The sequence below is a fragment of the Bufo bufo genome, chromosome 2 (genome assembly GCF_905171765.1).
Source record: "Bufo bufo chromosome 2, aBufBuf1.1, whole genome shotgun sequence".
In the NCBI taxonomy this organism is placed as follows: Eukaryota; Metazoa; Chordata; class Amphibia; order Anura; family Bufonidae; genus Bufo; species Bufo bufo.
In genome coordinates this window covers 247,903,579-247,931,102 of record NC_053390.1, presented here as the reverse complement: position 1 = coordinate 247,931,102, position 27,524 = coordinate 247,903,579, and the positions used below count along the sequence as shown (strand labels likewise).

The window sequence follows — 27,524 nt, the reverse complement described above, 5'->3', positions numbered from 1 at the left end:
CACACCCTCAACTTGTGGCCTCAATGGAAATGTGAGACCCTGATCAGCAGGTGCCTATGGATGCTCCTAGTTAAAGGGAATCTGTCACCACCTGTCACCCTGCCTAAAGTAATGCATAGTGTCGCCGATTCTAAGGATATTTTTGAGTAAACCATGCCTTCTCTTTCCTTTACTCTTGAATATTCATAATCAGAGGCTGCTGGGCTGGTGCATATCAGAGCAGATTGGTGGCCTCATTGGTGCCTATTTGCATAACAGGACTGCTGAGCTTGTGCACATCATTAGGAGGACTGGGGGGGGGGTGAATTTAGGATCACAGAGGGGATTAGAAGGTGAGTTTTACAAAAGTAATTATATCTTCAGAATGGTGGAACGATGGTGGTGACAGATTCCCTTTAAAGGGTTGTACCTGGTACCACATTTCTTCTGAATAGATTAGGTGTGATTATTATATGACTCAGGGCGGCCTTGTTTGATTCATGCAAAATGCATGCAGATAAATGGGTAAATTTATTGTTAAATTGATAATTTGTAGTCACATTGAATTGAGCTGGTTTTGTATGATATGTATGTGTGGTTGATTATCAGCCCTATATAGCTGGACCTCTATGTGACACCAACATTGGTCCATCAAGCATTGGTATAAATAAAATGTGGGGGCATGAGTTGCAGTAACCCGTTGGTCCCTGCGGCCTCTTTTACATAAGAGGACAGAAGTGGTTCTTTTTAATCTTCTGCCTTATTGCTGTGTGTAGTACATTTACTGATATACTTGTCTACATTGACCACATGGTGTTACACCAGTTTGGAAGTTGACCGTACACAAATCTCCTATAACCAGTACTGGGTTGTGTTTATGGCCTGGGTCAGTGTGGTTGTGGATAGAAAATAGCTGACTCCTACCATAAGGGCTGGACTTAGGTAGGATGTTGTCTGTGAAGAACTGAACATTTTTATTTACAATGTACCATATGATGCCTAAAGAGCAGTTCCTTAAAGGGGTTGTGACAAGGCCACCAAGCAGCATATGACCCAGTCAGCACTGCGGCGATCATTGGCTGCAGCAGCATACATGACCCCCGTCCATGCCGGAAGTTTACACGTGGGGCTAAGCAAATTGATTTGTACGACTCAATTTATATCATGAAAAGGTCTTCACCTGTGAGGGGTTGTCTCTGCTGCTGAAGCTCTCCCTTGCCACTTGATTGACAAGACCAGACAATTCACTGAGCCCTGCTAATCTTGTGCCTGCACCTCTGCTCCATGTAGCGGCGCAAGAGCAGAGGCTCTGCTTCTGATTCCGGAGCAGCAACTGTGCATGCCTCGCTGTCAGTCAAGAGTCCGGTGGGAGTTTCTTCAGCATCAGGGATAGTGCCTTGGAGGTGAAGAACTCTTGTTGATGAGACAAATGAATTTGCTCATCTCTAGTCCAGAACACAATAAACGCAGCAATGGACCAAAGAGGCCAAAACCAAGAAGTGGGCAGCAAGTAAGTGCTTCCCTTCACAGGGGCAGGAGAACAAAGTTTTATCAAGCTGGGCAACCCCTTTAAGGCTGGCCCTGTATACCGTATGTGTCAAGAGTGTATACATGTTCCTCCATTTCCTGAACTACCTGATTTTCTGCTATGTTCTGCTTGCTTCACTCTAGAAAGGATTAACCAAACAGTAGAGATTGTGAAGCACACGGTGGACATTGAAGAGAAAGGGGTGAAGCTGAAGTTGACCATCGTGGATACCCCTGGATTCGGAGATGCAGTGAACAACACAGAATGGTAAGAGATCCGCCCTCGGATTAGTGTATAGCATTGCATATAACCCTTCTAATCTAACATGCCTGTCTCCCGGAGCAGCTGGAAGCCCATCACTGACTACATAGACCAACAGTTTGAGCAATATTTCCGGGACGAGAGTGGACTGAATCGAAAAAACATCCAGGATAACAGAGTGCACTGCTGCTTGTACTTCATCTCACCTTTTGGACATGGGTGAGGAGAACGCCGTATTTCAGTGTGGGATGCATCCTGTAAACTCGGTGATTAATTGGATAATGATGGCTCCATGTATGAAAACTAGGGTAAATTGCAAGGGTGGAGTTGCCATGGTAACCGCTCAGATTCCTAGCATTTTAAAGGAAGCGTCTGGTAGGTTTCCATGGTTAACACCACATCTCTCAGCATATACATCTATATTTTTTCTGGGGGTGTAGATATGTCACAACACTAGAAATATTCTGTTATTCGCTAATTCCAAAGCTGGAATATATATATATATATTTATATATATATATATGGCAGGTGTAGAAAAATGCTGCAAAGTAAAAATGCTTTCACTAATAGAAGTGTTAATCTCTTATATTTTTTATATGTGTAAAAATGAATTTCTGTCTGTTCTTTATGTGCTTATTTCTCTCTAGGATGTATCATTCTTGAGATATTTCCAAAAAAATACAAATATGGCACTATCACATGTATTACATGTAGGTCTTTCACTCATGTCCTAACTGACATACACACAATAAATTAAAAAATAGAAGCTCTTAGCGCACATTTTGGATCAAACGTGTGTCGGGCCCATCTACCAGGCGTCAAGGTGGCTTCCGCAGATGGGTACCTAACACTAATATACCGCCTCTCTTGGACTTACCTAAGCCTACAAATGTCAGGGCAGTGCAGGAACCAGCTACATTTATACTCTGCTCAGAAGCCCCAGGCAGATGGGCGTTGCTCAGTCTAAATCGAGGCGCTAATATATACTACAAGAAGATACAGACTAGCACATTCATAATCATAATCACAGGTGCATATCCATCAAGCAAACATGGTTGATAAAAAAATGGCTGCACAGGTAGGTATAATACCTCTTTAATCTAGAATGATCCCCATTTCTCAATTCTATTGTTTGCATGTGAAATGTTGTGCAGCCATTTTTTTATCAACCATGTTTGCTTGATGGATATGCATCTGTGATTATGATTATGAATGTGCTAGTCTAAATTTTCTTGTAGTGACATGCACACATGACCCTTATCGGCCAATAGAACCTGGCAGCCTTCGCCTCACTGACATACACACAGTTTTACACCAGGTTTCCATAACAACTCAGCCATTTTTCTTCACTGTTATAGGTCACTGTTAAGGGGACGTGGTGCTGTAGAGGTCACTGTTAAGGGCGCCAGCCGCTGTTGAGGTCAATGGTCCGCTGTAGAGGTCAATGTTAAGGGGCAGGGTACTGTGGAGGTCACTGTTAACGGTGTGGTGCACTGTGGAGCTCACTGTTAAGCGTGCAGACACTGTGAAGGTCACAGTTAAGGGGGCTGTGGAGGTCACTGTTAAGGGGGTGGGCCGCTGATGAAGTCAATGGGCCTCTGTGGCGGTCAATGTTAAGGTGAGGGCACTGTGGAGGTCACTGTTAAGGGGGTTGTGCACTGTGGAGCTCACTGTTAAGCGTGCGGGCACTGTAGAAGTCACATATAAGGAGACAGGTGCTGTGGAGGTGACTGTTAAGGGGGCAGGATACTGTGAAGGTCACTGTTAAGGGGTGGGGTACTGTGGAGGTAACTGTTAAGGGAGCGGGCCGCTGTAGAGGTCACTTTTATGGGGTGGGACGCTGTGGAGGTCACTGTTATGGGGTGGGGTGCTGTGGAGGTCACTGTTATGGGGGATACTGTGGATGTATTTTAACCACACACACAAACTTTAAATGGAATAGTCAAAATATGTGTGCGAAGCCGTGCCATCCTGCTAGTAGTTTATATTTATCAATTAACAAAATGCAAAGTAAATGAACAAAAGAGAAATCTAAATGAAATCAATATTTGGTGTGACCATCCTTTGCATTCAAAACAGCATCAGTTCTTCTAGGTACACTTGCACACAGCTTTTGAGGCAACTTGGCAGGGAGATTGCTCCAGACATATTGAAGAACTAACTACAGATCTTCTGTGGATGTAGGCTTGCTCATTTCCTTCTGTCTCTTAATTTAATCCAAGACAGACTGAATGATGTTAAGATCAGGACTCTTTGGGGACAATGTCATCACTTCTGGGACTCCTTGTTCTTCTTTACGCTGAAGATAGTTCATAATGACATTTTATGTTTGGGCTCAAGAATAAAGTTAACTATTAACATTTCTATTTTTGAAAGCATTCTTACTTTGCAGCAATTGTCCACGCCTAAAACTTGTGCACAGTACTGTGTAAATCAATCATACACCATTTTTAGAGATCCAAAGTTTGCATGACTTCGATCAGATGACAGATATGATACAAAAGACATCTGCAGGTGCTGTAGGTGTCAATTGGAGCACATTCGTTTCCCCCTTAGGATCTGTTGTATATTAAATAATGCATATACTGTATTTATTTTCCCACAGTAGAATCCATTACATCTCCACTGTTAATGTTGCAGAGAAGCCGTGTGTGGCATCCCTGGGAGCACATGTACATCACGCTGATATCCCCTTAAGTATCCATTAGCTGACCTCCCTCTGCTTTCTTTCCATTTGTATCAGGCTGCGGCCAGTGGATGTGGCTTTCATGAAAGCTCTGCATGAAAAGGTTAACATTGTTCCTCTAATTGCCAAAGCCGACTGCCTGGTACCCAGTGAGATCCGGAAACTGAAAGACAGAGTGAGTTTTACAAAAATTAGACTTCTTAATGTGTTAGTTCTTTTCTATCAGTTTCCCACTGCATTTTGATGGATGCAATATAATTGCTGTGAGAAATTCTGTTAATGGAGGAAAATAGGATCATAACAAATCAAATGAATCATGTTGGATCCGTAAAAACAAATTCCTAATATCGGAGTAAACAGAGCCTCAAAAGTGTTCTACAGTTTTTTTTATTGGCTTTTTTAAGGGTACTTTCACACTAGCGTTACTTTTTTCCAGTATTGAAATCCGGTAAAGGGTCTCAATACCAGAAAAAAACGCATCAGGTTTGTCCTAATGCATTCTGAATGGAAAGCAATCCGTTCAGTATGCATCAGGATGTCTTCCGTTCCGTCCCTTGTACGGCATTTGACCGGCCAAAATACTGCAGCTTGCTGCGGTATTTTTCCTGGCCAAAACCCTGGAACACTACCGCACTTGCCGGATCTGGCAATAATTTCCATAGAGATGTATTAATACCGGATCCGGTACCAAGTGTTGCGGAAATTGCCGCATTGCCGTATCCGGTTTTCCGGTCTGTGCATGCGCCAGGACATAGGAGGAGCTATTTTTGCTTTTGATCTTTGAAAAAAATACCGGATCCGTTATTCCCGATGATACTGGATGAGACGGATCCGGTATATCACTGGATCTGTCTAACGGATCCAGAAAAAACATATTTCCATTTGCATACGGTTTGCCAGATCTGAACAACGCTGGCGTGGAAGTACCCTTAAATTTCCACCCCAGCATGCCTGTAGAACATCCACATTTGCCTGCTCCCAGCCGCTTCATTCTGGCTTCCTTCAGTGGTCTTCTAGTCCCTGTTTCCCATTACGTGCGCTGCTGCAGCCAACTGGCATCAGCAATGACATGTCCCCAAGAGGAACGTCACCTCGCGGACCGAAACACCAGTGAAGGAAGCCAGGAAGGTGGAATGCATCGGTGGGAGGAGGTAAGTATAGGTTTTTTAACAGGTACAGCAAACTGAGATGGAAATTTTTTAAAAAGGGAAATAAAACTGGACCGGTGGTTTTCCACCCTGTACAAGGGGAGCTGAGCTGCAGTGTGCTGCCACAGCCACTACGCAGTGGATGGAATCTTCTGTCTTCCATTCCATCTACTGTTCTGTTTCCAGTGCTGGCAACTCCCGAAAACAGCTGATTGTGGGAGTGCGAGGTGTCGGACCACTACTGATCTGATATTGAGGACCTGTCCTAAGGATAGGTTATCAGTATTCACAGGCTATATACCCCTTTAATGGGGTTTTCTGGGATATTACATTGATGACGTGTTCTTGGGATATACCTTCAATGTAGGATCAGTTGGGGTAAGATCTATTAACCCTTTCTGGACCTCCATGGAAATGTACAAGTCTGTTTTTTTAAAAATGGTGCCCACTCTCGGTGCCATAGCCACTGGGTTTCTGCTGTTTCATACAGCAGACACCTGGGGCTAATGCCTGTGATCAGCGATAATGCCAGTCGCAGACATTTAACCACTCTGTGGTCAAATGGTAATTTTTTCCAAATTTATTTTTATTTTTTTCCCCCAGTATTAAAACACAAGAAAAACTGTATAAATGGGGTATTGGTGTCATTGTACTGACCCACGTTCACCAAATAGGGAACGCCATAAAAACAAAACCCATAAAACTATGGTGGAATTGAGTTTTGTTTTCAACCCATTTGGAATTTTTTCTGGCTTCCCACTACATTGTATGATGTCATCAGAAAGTACAACTTGTTCGGGAAGGCAGGGAGTAATAAACGAAAACTTAAAAATGGAAAATCGCAGGGAGCTGAAGGTGTTAAACCACTAATCTTCAGCAGAATAAAGAGGAAGCAGTACTAAAGTGCTGCAGACCCTTCACTTCAGAACCCAGCACAACAACTTTTTTTAAACTGACAGATGGTCACGTGTGAGTTCGGGTTGAATTGTAAGATGACTGCCACACTACCTCAGTGTTTCTCTTAGGAAGCAAAATGGCTGAAATTAATACATTCTGGTATCATCCGTAGAGCCTTCCATAAAGCTGTCAGATTTCTTTGCATTATGTTGTCATGTTAAGATATATTTCTATGACTTACTTATTATTAACCGTGATACTCTCCTTTACTCAGGTAAGAGAAGAGATTGAAAAGTTTGGAATAAAAGTCTATCAGTTCCCAGAATGTGATTCAGATGAAGATGATGACTTTAAACAGCAGGACAAGGAGCTGAAGGTGAACAGTAGAAGATTGGTGGCCCTCTAGTCTTCTTTCTGCCTTTTCTTAATAATGTATTACAGTACATATTATGTTACACTGTGCTCTACAGACTGTTTATGATTGTATATGAATTTATGTAGTTTTCTGTTGCAGGAGAGTGCACCTTTTGCTGTAATTGGAAGCAATACAGTGGTAGAGGCCAAAGGTCAAAGGGTACGAGGTCGTCTCTATCCGTGGGGCATAGTGGAAGGTAAGTTAGAAATTCCATCAAAAAGTATCTTTGACCATGTTTGCAGTTGCATGCAAGGTAATGGGCCTGGGCTGGAATACTAAGGATGGCCACTATACAATGTACAGCGCTGTGCCTGTGGTTTGCTCACTGGAGCACCAACAGCTGATTGGTAGGGATGAGCGAACCCGTGGAAGTTCGTGTTTGCCGAACTTCAGGTCAAAGTTTGGGTTCGGGACCCGAATTTGACCACGAACCCGGACCCCATTAAAGTCAACAGGGATCCGAACTTCAGTTTATTATTTCCCGTTATAACATGGTTATAACAGAAAATAATAGCATTCTTAAGACAGAATGCTAAAAAAAAAAGGGCATTGAGGGGTTAAAAATAAAAATAAAAACTCCCCACATCCACTTGATCGCGCAGCCGGTATCCTCTTCTTTCTTCTTTCTGCAGGACCTGCAATTGGACCTGCTATGACGTCACCGCGCCCACCACGTGGTGAGTGCGGTGACGTCATCGCAGGTCCTTCTATCTTCATTCAGCAGGACCTGCAATAACATCACTGTCATCCTATGGGCTGCATCTGGCTCAAACTTAATTTTGTTTAAAAGGCATCTGTCAGCAGATTTGTATCTATTAAACTGGCTGACCTTTTACATGTGCACTTGGCAGCTGAAGGCATCTGTGTTGGTCCCATGTTCGTATGTGTCCACATTTTTGAGAAAAATTAAGTAGAAGCTCATTTTCATATATTAAAACTTCATTTTTCTCAGCAAACAGAACCAACACAGATGTCTTCAGCTGCAAAGTGCTAATGTAACAGGTCAACCAGATTCATAGGTACAAATCTGCTGACAGATACCCTTTTAGGGTCCATTCACACGTCCGCAACTGTTTTGTGGATCCGCAAAATACGGACACCGGCCATATGCGTTCCGCATTTTGCGGACAGCACATGGCCGGCACTATAATAGAAATGCCTTTTCTTGTCCGTGGGTGCTGACAAGAATAGGACATGTTCTATTTTTTTGCAGGGCCGCGGAACGGAAGTGTGGATGCGGACAGCACACGGTGTGCTGTCCGTATCTTTTGCGGCCCCATTGAAAATGAATGGGTCTGCACCAGTTCCGCAAAATTGCAGAACGGATGCGGACCCATTTTGCAGACGTGTGAATGGACCCTAAACAAAATTAGCCTGCTGCAGCCTGTACGGCTCTTAAGAACAACCAATTCTCTCACAAATGTTTGTAAAAGTAGACTTCATGGCTATAGGCTGGAATGTATACACCTGTGACACTAGGACTGAAGATACATCTGAATAGAATGATTAAGAGGTGTCCCCCAATACAGTGTATGTACAGTTGCAAGAAAAAGTATGTGAACCCTTTGGAATGATATGGATTTCTGCACAAATTGGTCATAAAATGTGATCTGATCTTCATCTAAGTCACAACAATAGACAATCACAGTCTGCTTAAACTAATAACACACAAAGAATTAAATGTTACCATTTTTTATTGAACACACCATGTAAACATTCACAGTGCAGGTGGAAAAAGTATGTGAATCCCTAGACTAATGACATCTCCAAGAGCTAATTGGAGTGAGGTGTCATCCAACTGGAGTCCAATCAATGAGATGAGATTGGAAGTGTTGGTTAGGGCTGCCCTGCGCTATAAAAAACACACACCAGTTCTGGGTTTGCTTTTCACAAGAAGCATTGCATGATGTGAATGATGCCTCGCACAAAAGAGCTCTCAGAAGACCTACGATTAAGAATTGTTGACTTGCATAAAGCTGGAAAGGGTTATAAAAGTATCTCCAAAAGCCTTGCTGTTTATCAGTCAACGGCAGGACAAATTGTCTATAAATGGAGAAAGTTCAGCACTGCTGCTACTCTCCCTAGGAGTGGCCGTCCTGTAAAGATGACTGCAAGAGCACAGCGCAGACTGCTCAATGAGGTGAAGAAGAATCCTAGAGTGTCAGCTAAAGACTTCCAAAAGTCTCTGGCATATGCTAACATCCCTGTTAGCGAATCTACGATTTGTAAAACACTAAACAAGAATGGATTTCATGGGAGGATACCACAGAGAAAGCCACTGCTGTCCAAAAAAAACATTGCTTCACGTTGACAATTTGCACAAGAGCACCTGGATGTTGCACAGCAGTACTGGCAAAATATTCTGTGGACAGATGAAACCAAAGTTGAGTTGTTTGGAAGAAACACACAACACTATGTGTGGAGAAAAAAAGGCACAGCACACCAACATCAAAACCTCATGCCAACTGGGAAGTATGATGGTGGGGGCATCATGGTTTGGGGCTGCTTTGCTGCGTCAGGGCCTGGACGGATTGCTATCATCGAAGGAAAAATGAATTCTCAAGTTTATCAAGACATTTTGCAGGAGAACTTAAGGCCATCTGTCCACCAGCTGAAGCTCAACAGAAGATGGATGTTCCAACAGGACAACGATCCAAAGCATAGAAGTAACAACAGAATGGCTTAAACAGAAGAAAATACGCCTTCTGGAGTGGCCCAGTCAGAGTCCTGACCTCAACCCGATTGAGATGCTGTGGCATGACCTCAAGAAAGCGATTCACACCAGACATCCCAAGAATATTGCTGAACTGAAACAGTTCTGTAAAGAGGAATGGTCAAGAATTACTCCTGACCGTTGTGCACGTCTGATCTGCAACTACAGGAAACGTTTGGTTGAAGTTATTGCTGCCAAAGGAGGTTCACTCCAGTTATTAAATCCAAGGGTTCACATACTTTTTCCACCTGCACTGTGAATGTTTACATGGTGTGCTCAATAAAAACATGGTAACATTTAATTCTTTGTGTGTTATTAGTTTAAGCAGACTGTGATTGTCTATTGTTGTGACTTAGATGAAGATCAGATCACATTTTATGACCAATTTGTGCAGAAATCCATATAATTCCAAACGGTTCACATACTTTTTCTTGCAACTATATATACACTGCACACAGTCCTATCCTGCTTTGCCCACCCCTAAAAGAATGCCATCAGTTAAGGTTAAGAGCGCATTGCACAATGTATCTATGGCTATGACTGTCACATTGTTTATGTGTGTTTGTATGCATGTATCTTTGCATTTGTCACAGTGTGTATGTGAGTGAGCGTATAAACATATAACAAGATATTCCAGCTCACCGCTCCACTACATAGTCGTGCAAGGAACCCCGGACTAGGAAAACAATTGTAGAAAAAAGGAAAAAAGATCCAGGATGGAAACTATGGATAAAATCCAATTTCTTTATTGTAGTCTTTTTATAATTCCATAGGCTGACGAAGTATGTTGCGGTCTACGTGTTTCGAAAATCTGTCTTACTCATGACCATAATGTGTAGCTAAGTTCACTGGTTTTAAAACCCTTACTCACTTGAGACACACCTACCTCTCCATGTGTTGAATAATAATTAAATCAGGGACGAAGGTGTGTCAAGTGTCAAAATATAATACTACAGGCAAAAACAGAAAATCACTGAGAATGGTGCACTACAATGGTAAATGTAATTGACAATATATGGCTAAACCCTCACGCTGATATTAAAATGAGACTTTCACCGATTCTTAGATCAAGAACATACCAGAGCCCGCGCACCCCGTCAAGGTCTCTCAAAATGGCACGGGACCTAACGCTAACCTACCTATGCCGTATGGACAATTTATGATAGGTGCATAAAGTCCAACACACAGCCAGCAGCTCCCAGTTACCTCCAGCGTGAAATCACACATACAATGGGAGGAGGGAGGAGGCTGTGAGTCCCACCTATAACGGGCTCATGTGACGCAGGCTGCCCAGGTGCACCTGAATGTTACCCATAGATCAAAATCAAGGCACATTAAAACCTGAGGTTGCCCTACCTCCAGGCATACATATACAGACAAAATCACTAAATAAAGTGGTATAAAAGGCAAAAGATGCTCAAGGCCCCAAATGATGTTGCGCATTTTTACCCGGGGGATCAAATCCTGCCCATGTGATCTAATAGCAATCCCCAGCAAAAATGCATACAATGGAGGATGTCAGCAGCGGACCACATGTACGACAAAAAACATCCTACACAGGTCTTAAAAGCAGAAAATGCTCAAAACCTAATATGCTGTTGTGCATTTCTAACAGGGGGAGCAAATCCTGCACATGTGATACTTTGTTAACAGCAATCCCCAGTATGCCTGGAGGTCGGGCAACCTCAGGTTCGAATATGCCTTGATTTTGATCTATGGGTAACATTCAGGTGCACCTGGGCAGCCTGCGTTACATGAGCCAGTTATAGGTGGGACTCACAGCCTCCTCCCTCCTCCCATTGTATGTGTGATTTCACGCTGGAGGTAACTGGGAACTGTTGGCTGTGTGTCGGACTTTATGCACCCATCATAAATTGTCCATATGGCATAGGTAAGTTAGTGTAAGGTCCCGTGCCATTTTAAGAGACCTTGACGGTGTGCGTGGGCTCTGGTATGTTCTTGATATAAGAATATATTGGTAAAAGTCTCATTTTAATATCAGCGTGAGGGTTTAGCCATATATTGTCAATTGCATTTACCATTGTAGTGCACCATTCTCAGTGATTTTCTGTTTCTTATAGCCCCATCCGCACATTTGTCTTACATGTGGTCCGTTGCGGGCATCCTCCATTGTATGCATTCATTGCTGGGGATTGCTGTTAGCAACGGATCACATGTGCAGGAATTGCTCCCCAGGTTAGAAATGCACAACAGCATATGGGGTTTTGAGCATTTTCTGCTTTTAAGACCTGTGTAGGATGTTTTTTGTGGTACATGTGGTCCGCTGCCGGCATCCTCCATTATATGCATTTTTGCTGGGGATTGCTGTTAGCAACGGATCACATGGGCAGGATTTGTTCCCCCGGGTAGAAATGCGCAACAGCATTTGGGGTCTTGAGCATCTTTTGCCTTTTAGACCACTTTATTCTGTGATTTTACATGCAAAAACAACACCATACAACGGGGAATATTAATAATCAAAGATGAGGTCATGTCTATTATTCTTACCTTCTGGGATTCTAGTGTGTAGTAAGAAGATCCAAAGAGATTCTTGGTTATAGAGCAATCTGTTCAGATCCCCTCCTCTCACTGGTTTCTTAACCCTATCAATGCCCATAACTTCCAAGTCTGTTGTATCCCCTCCATGTATGTCTCTAAAGTGTCGAGACAACATAGAGACAACTTTTAGTCTAGGAGACAAAACAGTAGATATAGTAGGTGCTCGTTTACTCACTACTTGGATGCCCGGTTCTAATATCCGTCGTAAATTGTCATCCTGGTTTAAAATAGGTAAATACTTCAAAATAATATTACGTATTTCATTAAACTGCCTACTAAAGGTGGTTACTACTCTCAGTTGTTTATGTACTTCTACTTCACTTTTCTTTTTTCTTTTAAAAGTAATGAAATTTTTTCTGTCTATGAGTTTCACCTTATTTTCTGCCTGTTTTAGTAAATCTTCACTATAACCCCTTGCTTTGAGTCTTCTTTGTAATTTGTAATACTGCATTCTCTGACTTAAACACAGAGTCCTCTGAACAATTACGACGGATCCCATTGATTACATGTTTAGGGTGACATGAGGATGCCAACAGCAAATTATTTCTACTTGTATCCTTCCTGTAGTTGCTGCTGACTACCTCATTCCCTCTATTTGAGAATTTGACGTCATGAAAAGAAATATCCTTGGCTGCTATTGTGCGGGTAAACTGAAGATTCATTTCATTTTTATTCATATACCTCACACAGTTTGAGAAATTCCCTTCTGTGGAGTTCCAAACCAAAATAATATCATCAATAAATCTTCTGTACCACACAATCGGGGACAGAAAAATAATGTCCTTGGTCAAGAGGTACTGTTCCTCCCATATATATATTTGCAAACGAGGGGGAGAATTTAGCACCCATTGATACTCCCCTCGTCTGTAAATAAAAAATCCCATTGAAGGAGAAATAGTTATGGCTCAGCAGGAACTCCACAGACATATAGAGAAACTTTTTCAAAGCAGCACTATATTTACTGTAAAGATCTAAATGTCTTTTCAAGCTCTCTAAGCCCAAATGATGTGGGATCGAGGAGTAAAGCGACATCACATGTCACCCATCTGTAGCCCTCCTCCCACACCAAGTTACTGGTCAACTCTGACACATGTTTTGTATCTCTCAAATATCTTGGGATACATTGTACAAGGGGTTTTAAATAGTGATCCGCCCATGCTCCCAAACGTTCTCCTAAACTCCCTATACCTGATACAATTGGCCGTTAGGGGGAGGGGGGGGAGCTTTTTGTGTACTTTAGGGAGTGAGTAAAAAATAGGGGTTATCGATTTGTTTACTAGAAGATAGTCTCTGAGTTTCAAATGGAGAACTCCTAGTGAGACTCCCTCATCTAGCAATTTAGATAGAGCTGAAGCAAACTCCCAAGTAGGGTCTGATTTAAGTACTTTATATGTAGATGTATCCCCTAGCAACTCCTCATTACATTTCACATATAAACCTGCATCTAACACAACTACACTCCCACCCTTATCTGATTTTTGGATTATTAGATCTTTATTTTCCCGCAAATTACTGAGTGCTCATCTCTCCTGTTTAGTAAGGTTATCCTTCAAAACATTTTTTAGTTTCAATTTTTTTTTCACTTTTCGATCCAGAGCTACTAAATCCATCTCAACTAGCTCCTGAAATGTATTTAAAGGGGGCACTCTGGAATTTATAGGGTTGGGGATTTTGAAACCCTTCCCCCAATCATCTGTAACAAGCCCTGATTCACATTGAAGAGCGGACAAAATGCAATTACAGCATTGCTCTGACAAATTAACCGGTATTACATTAATGATGTTATCACCTTCCTCTTTTGGTTTGTTACCATTTATTTCAGGGCAATCCCCAACCACATCAAAATGTCTTCTAACTGTAATATTACGCGAAAATCTACTTACATCCAATAAAGTGCGAAATACTGTACAGACCAAAAGTTTGGACACACCTTCTCATTCAAAGAGTTTTCTTTATTTTCATGACTATGAAGGCATCAAAATTATGAATTAATACATGTGGAGTTATATACATAACAAACAAGTATGAAACAACTGAAAAAATGTCATATTCTAGGTTCTTCAAAGTAGCCACCTTTTGCTTTGATTACTGCTTTGCACACTCTTGGCATTCTCTTGATGAGCTTCAAGAGGTAGTCCCCTGAAATGGTCTTCCAACAGTCTTGAAGGAGTTCCCAGAGATGCTTAGCACTTGTTGGCCCTTTTGCCTTCACTCTGCGGTCCAGCTCACCCCAAACCATCTCGATTGGGTTCAGGTCCGGTGACTGTGGAGGCCAGGTCATCTGGCGCAGCACCCCATCACTCTCCTTCATGGTCAAATAGCCCTTACTTTCAAAGTTTTCCCAATTTTTCGGCTGACTGACTGACCTTCATTTCTTAAAGTAATTATGGCCACTCGTTTTTCTTTACTTAGCTGCTTTTTTCTTGCCATAATACAAATTCTAACAGTCTATTCAGTAGGACTATCAGCTGTGTATCCACCTGACTTCTCCTCAACGCCACTGATGGTCCCAACCCCATTTATAAGGCAAGAAATCCCACTTATTAAACCTGACAGGGCACACCTGTGAAGTGAAAACCATTTCAGGGGACTACCTCTTGAAGCTCATCAAGAGAATGCCAAGAGTGTGCAAAGCAGTAATCAAAGCAAAAGGTGGCTACTTTGAAGAACCTAGAATATGACATATTTTCAGTTGTTTCACACTTGTTTGTTATGAATATAATTCCACATGTGTTAATTCATAGTTGTGATGCCTTCAGTGTGAATCTACAATTTTCATAGTCATGAAAATAAAGAAAACTCTTTGAATGAGAAGGTGTGTCCAAACTTTTGGTCTGTACTGTATATCAAAATCATACATCGGAGAAAAGGATAACCCCTTTCTCAAGAGACTTAATTCTGCACTAGACAAAATGTAACTCGATAAATTGAGAACTTCGTCCTCTATTTCTGTTTTGGTGAAGCCCTCCTCGGGTATCTTGTGTTTTGACCGATGTTTATGTCCCGCTCTCCTTGTTAGTTTTTTTTACTTGTTTTCATGTTGTTCCAATGGATTTTGATATTTAGTGTGGGGTTTTTTCAATTCATCTTTATTTGCATTATTTTATTTTTATCCTTTTATTCATGTTCTTTGCAGGTATTTTTTATAGATTGTTTAGGGGTAACATTCACTGACAAATCTCCTTCCTGTGTGGAGGTAGTTGATTCAAAGGAATGTTCAGTACTTGTAAAACTGACTCTACGTTGAGAGAGTTATTATTTTCATCTTTTGTTTTATAAGATGGATTTTGGTTCATCTGAGTTATTTTTTTTTTCCATGTATAGGTCTCTTTTAAATGTAGATTCTTAAGTGTTCATTATTTTTTCCTCTAGCACATTCATTTTTTTCTTTTAAAGTATTATCCATCAACTCCTCTTTTTCTTTGACCAGTAACAGAGTCTTGTATTGTCCTAAAGTTTCTAAAAGTTTCTCTTCCTGTTCAACGATCAGATTAATAAGCTTTAATGAGCATTCTGATAGGGCAGCATTCCAGTCCTGCATGAATTCTGGTGAATAAATACATGTTGGATGTTTCTTCAATCGCGAGCCGCTGGGAATCATGGATTTCTCCAAATAAGACTTGAGCGTTTTAACATCCCACCAGATTCTCATCTCTTTTGATAGTAAAAATTCAAGTTCCCGCATCTGTGACTTTGGATCTTCTTACTACACACTAGAATCCCAGAAGGTATGAATAATAGACATGACCTCATCTTTGAATATTAATAGTCCATGTTGTATGATGTTGTTTTTGCATGTAGTATTATATTTTATGATGACCCTTGACACACCTTCGTCCCTGATTTAATTAATATTCAACATATGGAGAGGTAGGTGTGTCTCAAGTGAGTGAGGGTTTTAAAACCAGTGAACTTAGCTACACATTATGGTCATGAGTAAGATAGTGAATGAGCATATATATATGATATATGTGTGTGTATGTGTGTGTGTGTGTGTGTATGTGTGTACTATGCAAGTATGTCTACATGAATGACTGTTAACCACCCTTTTTACAAATTTCTGTGTATACTCCTAGATGATTTTTGGGAGGACACCGATTATGGAATTTCTTCTCTGGAGCCCATCTCTGACCGCGCATATCCTACAAATAGCCCCCAGTAAGTCAGTGTAGGTGGAGGCCGATTGTGTGCAGAGATGACCTTAAACACATCGCATGTTAGAAAAAAACAGGATTTACAGAAGCTATATTGAAAAGCCCTAAAACAAAAAAGAACAATTCTGCTTTCATTTCAGCTGTTTGATGTACGAGCGGCTGAGCAGTATTTCTAGGAACAAAACGCAGATCGCTGCTCTGATTACAGTGGTGATGGTCGCACTTCCTCTGCTTCTCATACACACATTTCTTTCACAATGAATTAACCAGCCTTTGTCCCCTGCCAGAAATGATTACAATATCTTCACAGAACTTCTTGTGCTAAAGATCTTACCCGTTTGAATTATTTAAAGGGCCAGTACACCTAAAAGCAGCATGTTATAAAAATGCTGCTATATCTATATAAAAAACTCTGAAGGGTTCATCATTGGAGATATGAGAAATAAAGTTATGTTCATGGAGTCAAATATATTTATGGATATCCTATCTGTAATCCCTTTGAAACACATTACAGTTCCCCTCTCTCTAGCCTGACATGGCTGATAACAGGGATTAAAAGATTTTCTTTAACCATTCAGTAAATATAGAGAAGATATGCTGCAGTATATTATGTTGTCATCAGTATTGAGATCACTCACACTTCTGCCTACCCTTGCTTGTATTCACAGTGGAAAACCAGGGACATTGTGACTTTGTGAAGCTTCGAAATATGCTGATCCGGACTCATATGCATGACCTGAAGGATGTTACATGTGATGTGCATTATGAGAACTACAGAGCCCAGTGTATCCAGCAGATGACTAGGTAAGGTTTAAGCAACATACAAATAGATATGTATATATATAAGTCGAGTCACATTATTATGACTACCAGCTAATATCTAGAGCAGGCATGCTCAACCTGCGGCCCTCAAGCTGTTGTAAAACTACAACTCCCACAATGCCCTGCTGTAGGCTGATAGCTGTAGGCTGTTCTGGCATGCTGGGAGTTGGAGTTTTGCAACAGCTGGAGGGCCGCAGGTTGAGCATGCCTGATCTAGAGTAACCGTCGTGTGCAGCATAGATAGCAGCTAGATGGGCTGGGAGTGACTCAATAAGGTCCTGGTAGGTTGTCTCAGGTATCTGAAGCCATTCTGACTGCAGTGCATCTCACCGCTGCTGGAGGATCCACAAAGCAAACATGACAATCAAGGTGGTCCCACAGATTCTTAGGCTACTTTCACATGCGTTTTGGCTTTCCGTTTGTGAGATCCGTTCAGGGCTCTCACAAGCGGTCCAAAACGGATCAGTTTTGCCCTTAATGCATTCTGAATGGAAAAGGATCCGCTCAAAATGCATCAGTTTGCCTCCAATCAGTCTCCATTCCGCTCTGGAGGCCGACACCAAAACGCTGCCTGCAGCGTTTTGCTGTCCGCTTGACGAAACTGAGCCAAACGTTTTCTCTGACACAATCTGGCTCAATAGAAAACGGATCTGTCTCCCATTGACTTTCAATGGAGTTCATGACGAATCCGTCTTGGCTATGTTACAGATAATACAAACGAATCCGTTCATGACGGATACCTGCTGTTGTATTATTGTAACGGATCCGTTTTTGCAGATCCATGACAGATCCGCCCAAAACGCGAGTGTGAAAGTAGCCTTAGTTGGGTTCAAGTCTCGGGAATTAGAGGCCAGGGTAGTACTTCGAAGTCTTGGTCATGCTCTTCAAACTAATTTCAGACTTTTCTAGCCATCTGACATGTCGCATTGCCTTGCTGGAAAATCCCATACACTCCGGGGAAGACAATCAGCATGTTTGGGTGTACATGATCCGCAAGGATGGATTCATACCTAAATCAGTGCCTTCTACATGGATGATTGGGCCAGGTGAATGCCACATTCCCCAGACCATAACGCTGCCACCACCAGCTTGTGTTCTTCCAGTAATGGTTATGGAGTGTTTGTTCTCTGATGTTTCTTGCCTGACTTGCCAACGTCCATCCGTCCAATGAAGCAGAAAACATGACTCATCGGAGAAGGCAACCCTTTGCCAGTCAGAGGAGGTCCAATTCTGATACTGCCGCGAAAATTGAGGCCTTTTCTGCCGGTACAACTTTGTTAGCAGAGGTACAGTGACCGTCCGTCTGCTTCAGAGCCCCATACGCAGTAGGGTTCTCTGAGCTGTTGTTTTAGACATGTCTGGTAGCCTCCTGGTTCAGTTTGGTGGTGAGCCGCTCCACTGTAGTGTGTCAATCCATATCCTCAAGCACCTTCACACATAAATGGCATGTGCTGCTCTCCAGTTTCCATGTTGGTTATTCGCGATGGTGCCATTTGTCCACGGTAGCATTCTGTGCAGTTTCAGAAATACTGCTACCCTTGGCCCGAAAGCCAATAATTATCCCTTTTTGCAACTCTGATAGATTGCCCCTTTTCACGCATGACAGCAACATGGAATATGTGTGCAGACAGTATATGGCACACCTTTATATACTCACCATGCCTGCTCATGACACGTGACTTCCTTCATGAGCTACATGCTGCCAATGTCGAAAGTAGGAAGTGGTCATAAGAACGTGACTCGACTGTGTATATATTATATATTGTATACTAATATATATATATATATATTTTATACTATATATTATTATATATGTATGTTCATTTTGTGCATAACTAATTGTGCTCATTTTCTACTAGATTAGCAGTCATTAAATCTGAAATACAAGTACGATTTTCAGCATTACAGATATTATTCTTATGTGTATGTCCTCAGAATGATTTTCTAGTATTTCTATAGTAGTATGCTTAAATACTATACTTATTGGACTTTTTCGGTTGGATTAGGAGGCTATATATGACTATTAATGCAGTCAGGGGCTACCCCTCTAATCAGATTCCTTTTGGGTCCATGGATTGTTTTCCTGCCTCAAATGATGCAACATTAGATTATTGGAGGCTTTCCATTATCTATATATCTGCTAACAAGCAGACTTGTATTTTAGACTTAGTGAGCATACACTCCAGGGAATTACTAGCTGCATTAATCATCTTTGTGACTTACAAAAAGTAACCCAGTAAAACATTACTTAAGTGCGTTTGGATTCATTTTGTGAAGTAAATTTAGCATTGAATGTACCCCAGACTCACCCAGGTTGCCATTAAATGCCATTTGATTAAGTGCGACAACCCCTTTAATGTGCAAAGCCAACTTAACAGGGTCACGCAACCACTTTCCGAACATTGATGGCCTATTTCAAAGGATGGTAATCAATGCTTTAATCCCCAAAAACTCCAGTATCTTTCTTGATCTCACCACTGGTCTTCTTTCCATGAGTTTTATGCCTTGAAAGGGGTATTCCAAGATGTTAATATTGATGGCCTATCCTTAGGATAGGTCATGAATATCAGATCAGTGAGGATCCAACACCCTGCACCCTTATCGATAAACTGTTTCAAGGTATCTCTGGTGCTGGAACTACACAGCTCCTTCCATAGTGTAAGTGGATTGAGCTGGTAATATCCTGCAAAATTCGTGAATTTTATTTGGCCAAAATCAGGAGTCAACCCTATAAGGAGGAAAAGTACAAAGGAAATTATTTTCTTATTGCAGCAACAAGCTGTTCATTTAAGAAATTAATTATACAACATAAATAATACATAATAGTTAATATTTTTATTTTGAAGCAGAGTTGGAGTCGGTACATTTCTACCAACTGCAACACCACCCATGAAGTGCCCTTGATAAAATGTTTGGGGCCTTACCACTGCTTTGCCCTATTCTAGTGAATTTAACTACAGTACAATACTGAGCTCATATACAAAACTTGTGCTGTTTCCAGAAAAAAAAGCAAATCATTTTTTGTTTGGACACATCAGTCCAGTTACTCCGGTTTCCTCCCACACTCCAAAAACATACTGATAGGGAACTTAGGTTGTGAGCTTCATTGGAGACAGTGTGTTGCCAATGTCTGTAAAGTGCTGCGGAATACGTCAGCGCTATATCGGGGCGTAAAATAATAAATAAAGAAAAATGCTAGCTCAAGATGTATGACATGCAGTACACACAAGTGTCTATTTTTTTGCTTCTGGTATTTTTGTTCATCAGGTGCCATTTTTTGCCTTTCTTGCTTCTTTTTAAAAAGCTGTTGGCATTTATTCAGGCATTTGCCAACACCTTTCTCCATGGAAGAAAAACGTTACAAAGAAAATAGTAGTGGCAAGACACACTTAGGGCACCTGCACACGGTGCAGATTTATGTTCATAAAATCTGCATGAAGTCTGCACCAAAACCACACAAGAAACACATAAATCCGCACTATTTATTGCATATTTGTGCAGTTTTACAGCACTTTTTGGTGCCGATTTTTCCACAGATCTTACCCTTCCGTTGAAAAGGGTGAAATCTGACCAAGAAACAACAGTTGACATGCTGCAGATTTCAAAATCTGCGCGGCAGGTCAATTTCCGCACCTAAGAAAAAGTGTACATGAGATTTGTCTAATCACATACACTTTGCTAGCACTGTATCATACGGTGTTTTTTTAAATTAATTTTTTTAAACTCGTTTTATTAAAGGAAAACAGCACAAGTATGGTACATACGAGACATTGGGATTACCCACGCAGGGGCCAATGGTGACATGCAAGATTAGCATAGTTACATAAATACTAATGCATGCTGGAAGTCTGGAATAGAAGGACACATAATAATAGCTGGGGTTACAGGTAGCTTGCAAGTATGTGAGGGACACCGTGTCAGTTATAGCACTGTAAGCGAGGCGATCCCGCCGTTGGTAAGGTGGGAAATCAAGGAGGGTCATCAGTTGCCGAGTACATATGTGTTGTGTGCAGAGTCAGCGGCGATGAGCACCAATCCCCCCAGACCTTATGGAACTTTTGTGGACAACCTCTGTGCTTGTAGACAAAATTCTCCATAGAGACTGCATGGTTTACTAGGGAGATCCACTGCCCTCTTGTGGGATGTCTATCCCCCATCCAGCGCATGACTATGGCCTTTCTGGCAAGGAACAGCGTCTCCCTAAGGAAGACCCTGTGGTAATGTGACCAGGACTCCTCGTCCAGGACCCCCAGTATACACAACTTGGGACATAAAGGTAAAGTCACAGGGACCATGGTAGAGAGGACCTCCAACACTGAGGACCAGAACTGGCAAATGGGCTCGCAGTCCCACATCATGTGCCAGAAGTTAGCGCCATCTGCATCGCACCTGTGACACCTAGTGTGTGCAAGTCTTCCCATCTTATGTAGCCTGGTGGGGATGAGGTAGCTGCGATGTAAGATGAACAACTGCACCATTTTATTATTTATAGAGGGTGACACTTTAGTCGGGACTATCAAAGCCTCCTCCCAATCTTCAGGAGTCAAAGAGGGTATTGACAGCCTCCACTTATCCTCAACCGCCATGCGACAATTAAGTGTGTACAGCAATGAAGCAATGCCTCTTGGCCCCTGAGATCTCAGAACCCCAATGATGGGGTAGTTAGATATGCTCCTTTCCGCACCCTGGAACTGCGCCTTTAGTGCATGCCTCAGCTGAAGATATCAAAAAAATAGAGTGCGAGGTACCTGAAATTTTTCCAGGATCTGTGAGAATGAGCGTAACTGATCACTCTCGTATACGTCTCCCAGTGTTAGGACACCATGGCGTCTCCACTCAGATACCCCCTCCAACTGTGCCAGGTGAGGGAACATGAAATTGTCCCATATGAGGACTGCATCAGGCAAGTCTTTGTATACATTTAGCTTAGAAGCCTGCCAGACCTGGTGTGCTAATTTGTGGAGTGGGAGGAGGCCTCTGCGCAGAGGGCCGGAGCCCTCGAGGACAGGCCACAGCGTGGATACACGCAAGTGGTCATGTAGGTAGAACTCAGCATTGGGCAGTGAGGTATTCGTTATCCAATACCTCAGGAACCTTAATTGACTCGCTATAAAGTAGAGAAAGAAGTCTGGGAGAGACGCTCCTCCCTGCAGCTTCGATCTCTGTAGGACCGATAGTGAGAGCTTCCTTCTGGCCTTGCCCCAAACAAATGAGGCGATTAAAGCGTGAATGCGCTTGAAGAATCCCCGGGGTACCGGTGTGCAAGCATGGGACAGTAGGTATAGGCCCTTAGGTAATAGCACCATTTTTACGAGATTCAGTCTCCCCATGGTGGACAATAGGTGGGCTCCCCAGGTCCTCATCTTTTCTTGGAATACAGATTCTAGAGGTTCAATGTTCAGGGTGTAAGATAGATGCGGCTCTTTCGTAATTATTACCCCTAGGTACTTAAATCGATCAACTACAGGCAGGTCGTGGCGATGCGAGGGCCAGTCGTGTGGCCAGAGGGGCATAATGGCAGACTTGGCCCAGTTTATGTACAGACCAGAGTACCGACCGAAACGTTCTATGATCGTAATTGTTCTGGGAAGAGTCACCTCCGGATCCGACATAAACAAGATCAAATCATCCGCGTACAATCCTATTCTGTCCTCTCTACCACCCGCACTGACACCTACATATACCTGATCTTGTCTAAATCTAATGGCCAGATGTTCTATTGCTATCGCAAATAATAAAGGCGACAGTGGGCATCCCTGTCTCGTGCCTCTGTGTAGGGGGAACTTGTCAGAGTGACTACCGTTGAGATGAATGTTAGCAGTGGGGTTCTTGTACAACGTTTCAATCCATTTGATAAATTTGTGGCCAAAGCTCCTAAGCGCGGCCATCAGGAAGGGCCATTCTAGTGAGTCGAAGGCCTTGGCAGTGTCTAAAGAGGCCAGGGCCCATCTTGCCTTCTTGGATGCGCCTATCTGCGCAACAACCTGGGCTCTCCTAATGTTGTCGGAAGTGGATCTGCCAGGCATAAAGCCAGATTGATCAGTGTGAATCACTGACATGATCACCTTGTTCAATCTATTAGCCAGAATCCTGGTCAGGATTTTATAGTCCAAGTTGAAAAGGGAAATTGGACGATAAGATCCACAGCGGGTCCTTGTCGGGTTTCAGAATCACTACTATTGTGGCGTCGTACATAGATCATACGGTGGTTTTTCTACATGAAAATCTATGTGGGAAAAAACGTGCGTAATCCGCACTACGTGCAGACACCCTTGAGAATGCCACAAAAACCACAGGAGGCCAGTGCAAAACTTCTAGATCCTAAGACAGCTCCCTTTGTTCTCTTTATTGGTAAGTCCTGTCCTGTGCGAATAAAGTCCATGGATCATACATTTAGAAAAATCCTGACCAATATAATTTATATAATCGCACTAGTGTAATAACAGAGCCCATATAAGCACTAATCTTATAATCCTATTAACCTATAGCGTGATACATATTCAAGTCTAAATTAGTACATTTTATCACTTTTTGTCTTTTGAAGGCATGAAGAAGTTTTGAACCCAGCAGAAAGGTTAGGGTTAAACTTAAGTCACATTTTTTTCACTGAACTTTGGCATTTTACGCTGTATAATATTTTTAAGGGTACTTTCACACTTACGGCAGAGTGATCCGGCAAGCAGCTCCGTCGCCGGAACTGCCTGCCGGATCTGGCAATCTGCATGCAAACATAAAGCATTTGTAGACGGATCCGGATGTGAATGTTTGTCATCCGGAGAAACGTTATATATATTTTTCACATTTTTACCGGAAGGACGGATACGACATTGCGGTATTTTGAATGCAAATTATGGCAAGTTTTCAGGTTTTTTGGCTGGAGATAAAACCGTAGCATGCTGCGGTATTATCTCCGTCCTGAACAGTCAAAATGACTGAACTGAAGACATCCTGATGCTTCCTGAACAAATTTCTCTCCATTCAGAATGCATTAGGATAAAACTGATCAGTTCTTTTCTGGTATTGAGCCCCTAGGACAGAACTCTATGCCGGAAAAGAAAAACGCTAGTGTGAAAGTACCCTAAGGTGGGATTATAAAACGCTTGTGTTCCTACTAATATGGTGTCTGTTTATATCTTAGAGCCAAATATCTACTTCCCTTACGTCTGAACATGGTCTAATTCTCTCTTGTCTGTCTGCTATTTCTGGAATAACTGTAAATGACTTCTACCAAAAAGAGGAGCTGTCACCTCTCCTGACATGTCTGTTTTAGTAACTACTTGCGTTCCCCATGACTGTCTCTGCCAGCACTGATTGGACAGGGTCAAACTCTGGGAATTCGTTCAAATTTTTTTTGTAGAAATAATAGAGAAATGACACAACCTACAGTTATAAGAGAAGATGCTCCAGAATTGTTATTTCACGTGGAATAGAATTATTTACTGAAGCAGAAATGTCAGAAGAGGTGACAGGCCCTATTTAAATGTGAAGGAGTTTTACACTGATGAGCTATCCTCTGGATAGGTGGGGTCTGACACCCGGGACCCCCGCTGATCAGCGGTTTGGAAAGGTAGCGCTGCGGCCTTCTCTCAGCTTTCACCAGGCCATGGGACATCACATTTATCAGTCACATGGCCTAGACGCAGCTGCCATACCATACAATGTACGACGCTGTGCTTGGTTTGCAGGTAGAAGGTCACCGTGCTACTGCCAGCGCGGTGCCTTCTCAAACAGATGATCGGCAGGGGTCCTGGGTGTCGGACCCCCACGATAAGATACTGATAACCTATCCAGAGGTCAAAAATGTAAAACTCCCAGAAAACCCCTTTAAGTGTTTGGTTGAGGACTTTATGCAGTTATGCACTATGCAGGGCCTCTCTAGAAGTGAGAAATGTGCTCTGTTCTTTTTACGGTTTAATACATTTTCCATTAAAAATATAATAAAAGTAAGAACGCACAGCACCCGCACTGAATCCTGACCCATTCATTTCTATTGGTCTGTGTACATGAGCGTTTTTTTTTCACACATCACTTGTGCGTTGCGTGAGAATCGCAGCATATTCTATAGTCTGCGTTTTTTTTTACGCAACCCTGACCCCATAGAAGTAAATGGGGATTCAGTGAAAAACGCATTGCATCCGGATGCAATGCGTTTTTCACTGATGGTTGCTAGGAGATGTTTGTAAACCTTCAGTTTTTTTTTTCACGAGCGTGAAAAACACATTAAAACACATTGCATCGGTGCAGAAAAAACTGAACGCAATCGCAGACAAAACTGACTGAACTTGCTTGCAAAATGGTACGAGTACTTTATAGGCCTCTTTCACACGAACGATACGGATTGTATCAGGATGCATTCAGGGTGTGTTCAGCGAATCTCGCACCATTTTGCAAGCAAAAGTCAGTTTTGTTTGCAATTCAGTGTTTCAATTTTTTCCGCGCGAGTGCAATCAGTTTTGATGCGTTTTTCACACGTGTGAAAAAACGGAAGATTTACAAACAACATCTCCTAGCAACCGTCAGTGAAAAACGCATTGCATCCGGACGCAATGCCTTTTTCACTGAAGCCCCATTCACTTCTTAGGGGCCAGGGCTGTGTGAAAAACCCTGAATATAGAACATGCTGCGTTTTTCAGGCAACGCAGAACTGATGCATGAAAAAAACGCTCATGTACACAGACCCATTGAAATGAATGGGTCAGAATTCAGTGCGGGTGCTATGCGTTCACGTCACACATCGTGTGAAAAGGGCCTTAGGGTTCTTTTAAAACAACTCTTATACAATATGTCTTGTCTTTTGCAGCAAACTGACTCAGGACAATAGGATAGAGAGCCCCATCCCTATCCTTCCTCTGCCAACACCTGACGCTGAAACAGAAAAACTCATAAAAATGAAGGATGAAGAGGTAAGTAGTATGTGCCTGCCGGGATTTTGGCAATCAGAGTAGGAAGCTATGAGATCGGTCTTTCTTAGAATAGTTATTTCTTCTTCTCTGCCTTCCAAGAGCCATAAGTTTTAAATATTTCATCCACATCCAAATTATTTTTAATGGCACTGTGTAATTTACCATATTTTGTATTAAAAAAAACTGTAAAAAAAAACAAAAAAAAACTTTGTGTCGTGAAATGGAACAAAAAAAATATTTTGACAGCATTCACTATGCTCTAAAAACGACTGCGGGTTAGTACGTTTACAGCGGTACCAAAATTCTCCATATTTCCATATTCTGACACCCATACCATTTTTTTTATTTCCAGAGCTGTGCGAGTTTTTTGTTTTTTTTGTCGAGTGTGGGATAAGCTGTAATGTTATCATACATATGGCATTTTAATTACTTTTTATTCAGCACATCTGCCATCTTTATTTTTTTTATGTTGATAAATATTTTTATATTTTATTAGTTCTGACATTTGTATGTGGCAAAACCAAGTATGTTTATTTTTTATATTTTTTTTTTGGATGTGGGTGTGAATTTAAAATTTTAATATTTTTCTGTTTTTTCTTATATTTTAAAAAACATTTTTATTTTGGTACTGTAATTTTTACTCCCCGTAGAGGACTTGAACATGTTATCATCTGATTGCTTGTATCATAGACTGCAGTGTTTTGGATTTTCACAGGCATCCTATTAGGCTCTGATGAAGGCAGCTTACTATGGCCGTCCTGGGAGCCATCACAAGGCCCCAGGCTGTCATAGCAACCGATTAGAGCCCCACATTTTTCCAATGGAAGCTTCAATCGGAAGTCAGAGGGAACCCCTCCAATCCCTGTCATTGTGCGCAGGTGTCAACTATATTACACAGCTGACACCCACCATGTATTAGCTCGTGAGCCTGCTCCATACATACCCTGCGCACCTAGGATATATTGATTTCTACTAGGGTTGTCACGATATCAAAATTTTAATTTGATTTCTATACCATAAAGTATTGCGATACTCAATACCATTCGATACCACGTGAAAAAAATTTAAAAGCCGCGTGCATTCCGCATTTTATGGAACGTCCGTCCCATAATCAAATGGTCCTATCTTATTTTTTGGGGGGACAAGGTGACTAAAAAATGGCGAATTGCGCAGTTGTTATTTATTTTTTTCTGTGACGGCGTTCACCGCATAGGAGATATTTTTAAATATTTTATTGGTTTTGACTCTTCGGACGTGGCCATATGTAATATGTTTATTTATTTATTGTTTATATGTTTTATACGTAAAATTGGGAAAGGAGGTGATTTATACTTAATATTTTGGTAGGGGTGTTTTTAACCTTTTTTTTTTACTTTTTATTTAATAACTATTTCCCCCTAAGGGGCTAGAACCTGGGATCTTTTAATCCCTTGTCCTATTCACCCTGATAGAGCTCTAT

At 41.8% G+C, this 27,524-nt stretch overlaps 1 protein-coding gene across 6 annotated transcripts in view; it reads left to right on the top strand.

The window, feature by feature from the left end:
- The window catches only part of SEPTIN5 (septin 5), an 88,497-nt gene that overhangs the window by 54,922 nt on the left and 6,051 nt on the right, over nt 1-27,524 (top strand). For 4 of the 6 annotated variants that reach the window (XM_040416332.1, XM_040416336.1, XM_040416334.1 and 1 more), the window contains 8 exons: nt 1,651-1,774; nt 1,853-1,987; nt 4,512-4,629; nt 6,774-6,875; nt 7,014-7,110; nt 17,009-17,144; nt 23,707-23,736; nt 25,963-26,065. In XM_040416332.1, coding sequence (XP_040272266.1) covers nt 1,651-1,774; nt 1,853-1,987; nt 4,512-4,629; nt 6,774-6,875; nt 7,014-7,110; nt 17,009-17,144; nt 23,707-23,736; nt 25,963-26,065 — 845 coding nt within the window. The remainder of the gene's footprint in view (nt 1-1,650; nt 1,775-1,852; nt 1,988-4,511; nt 4,630-6,773; nt 6,876-7,013; nt 7,111-17,008; nt 17,145-23,706; nt 23,737-25,962; nt 26,066-27,524) is intronic. The other 2 variants (XM_040416333.1, XM_040416335.1) reach the window with 1 other exon arrangement.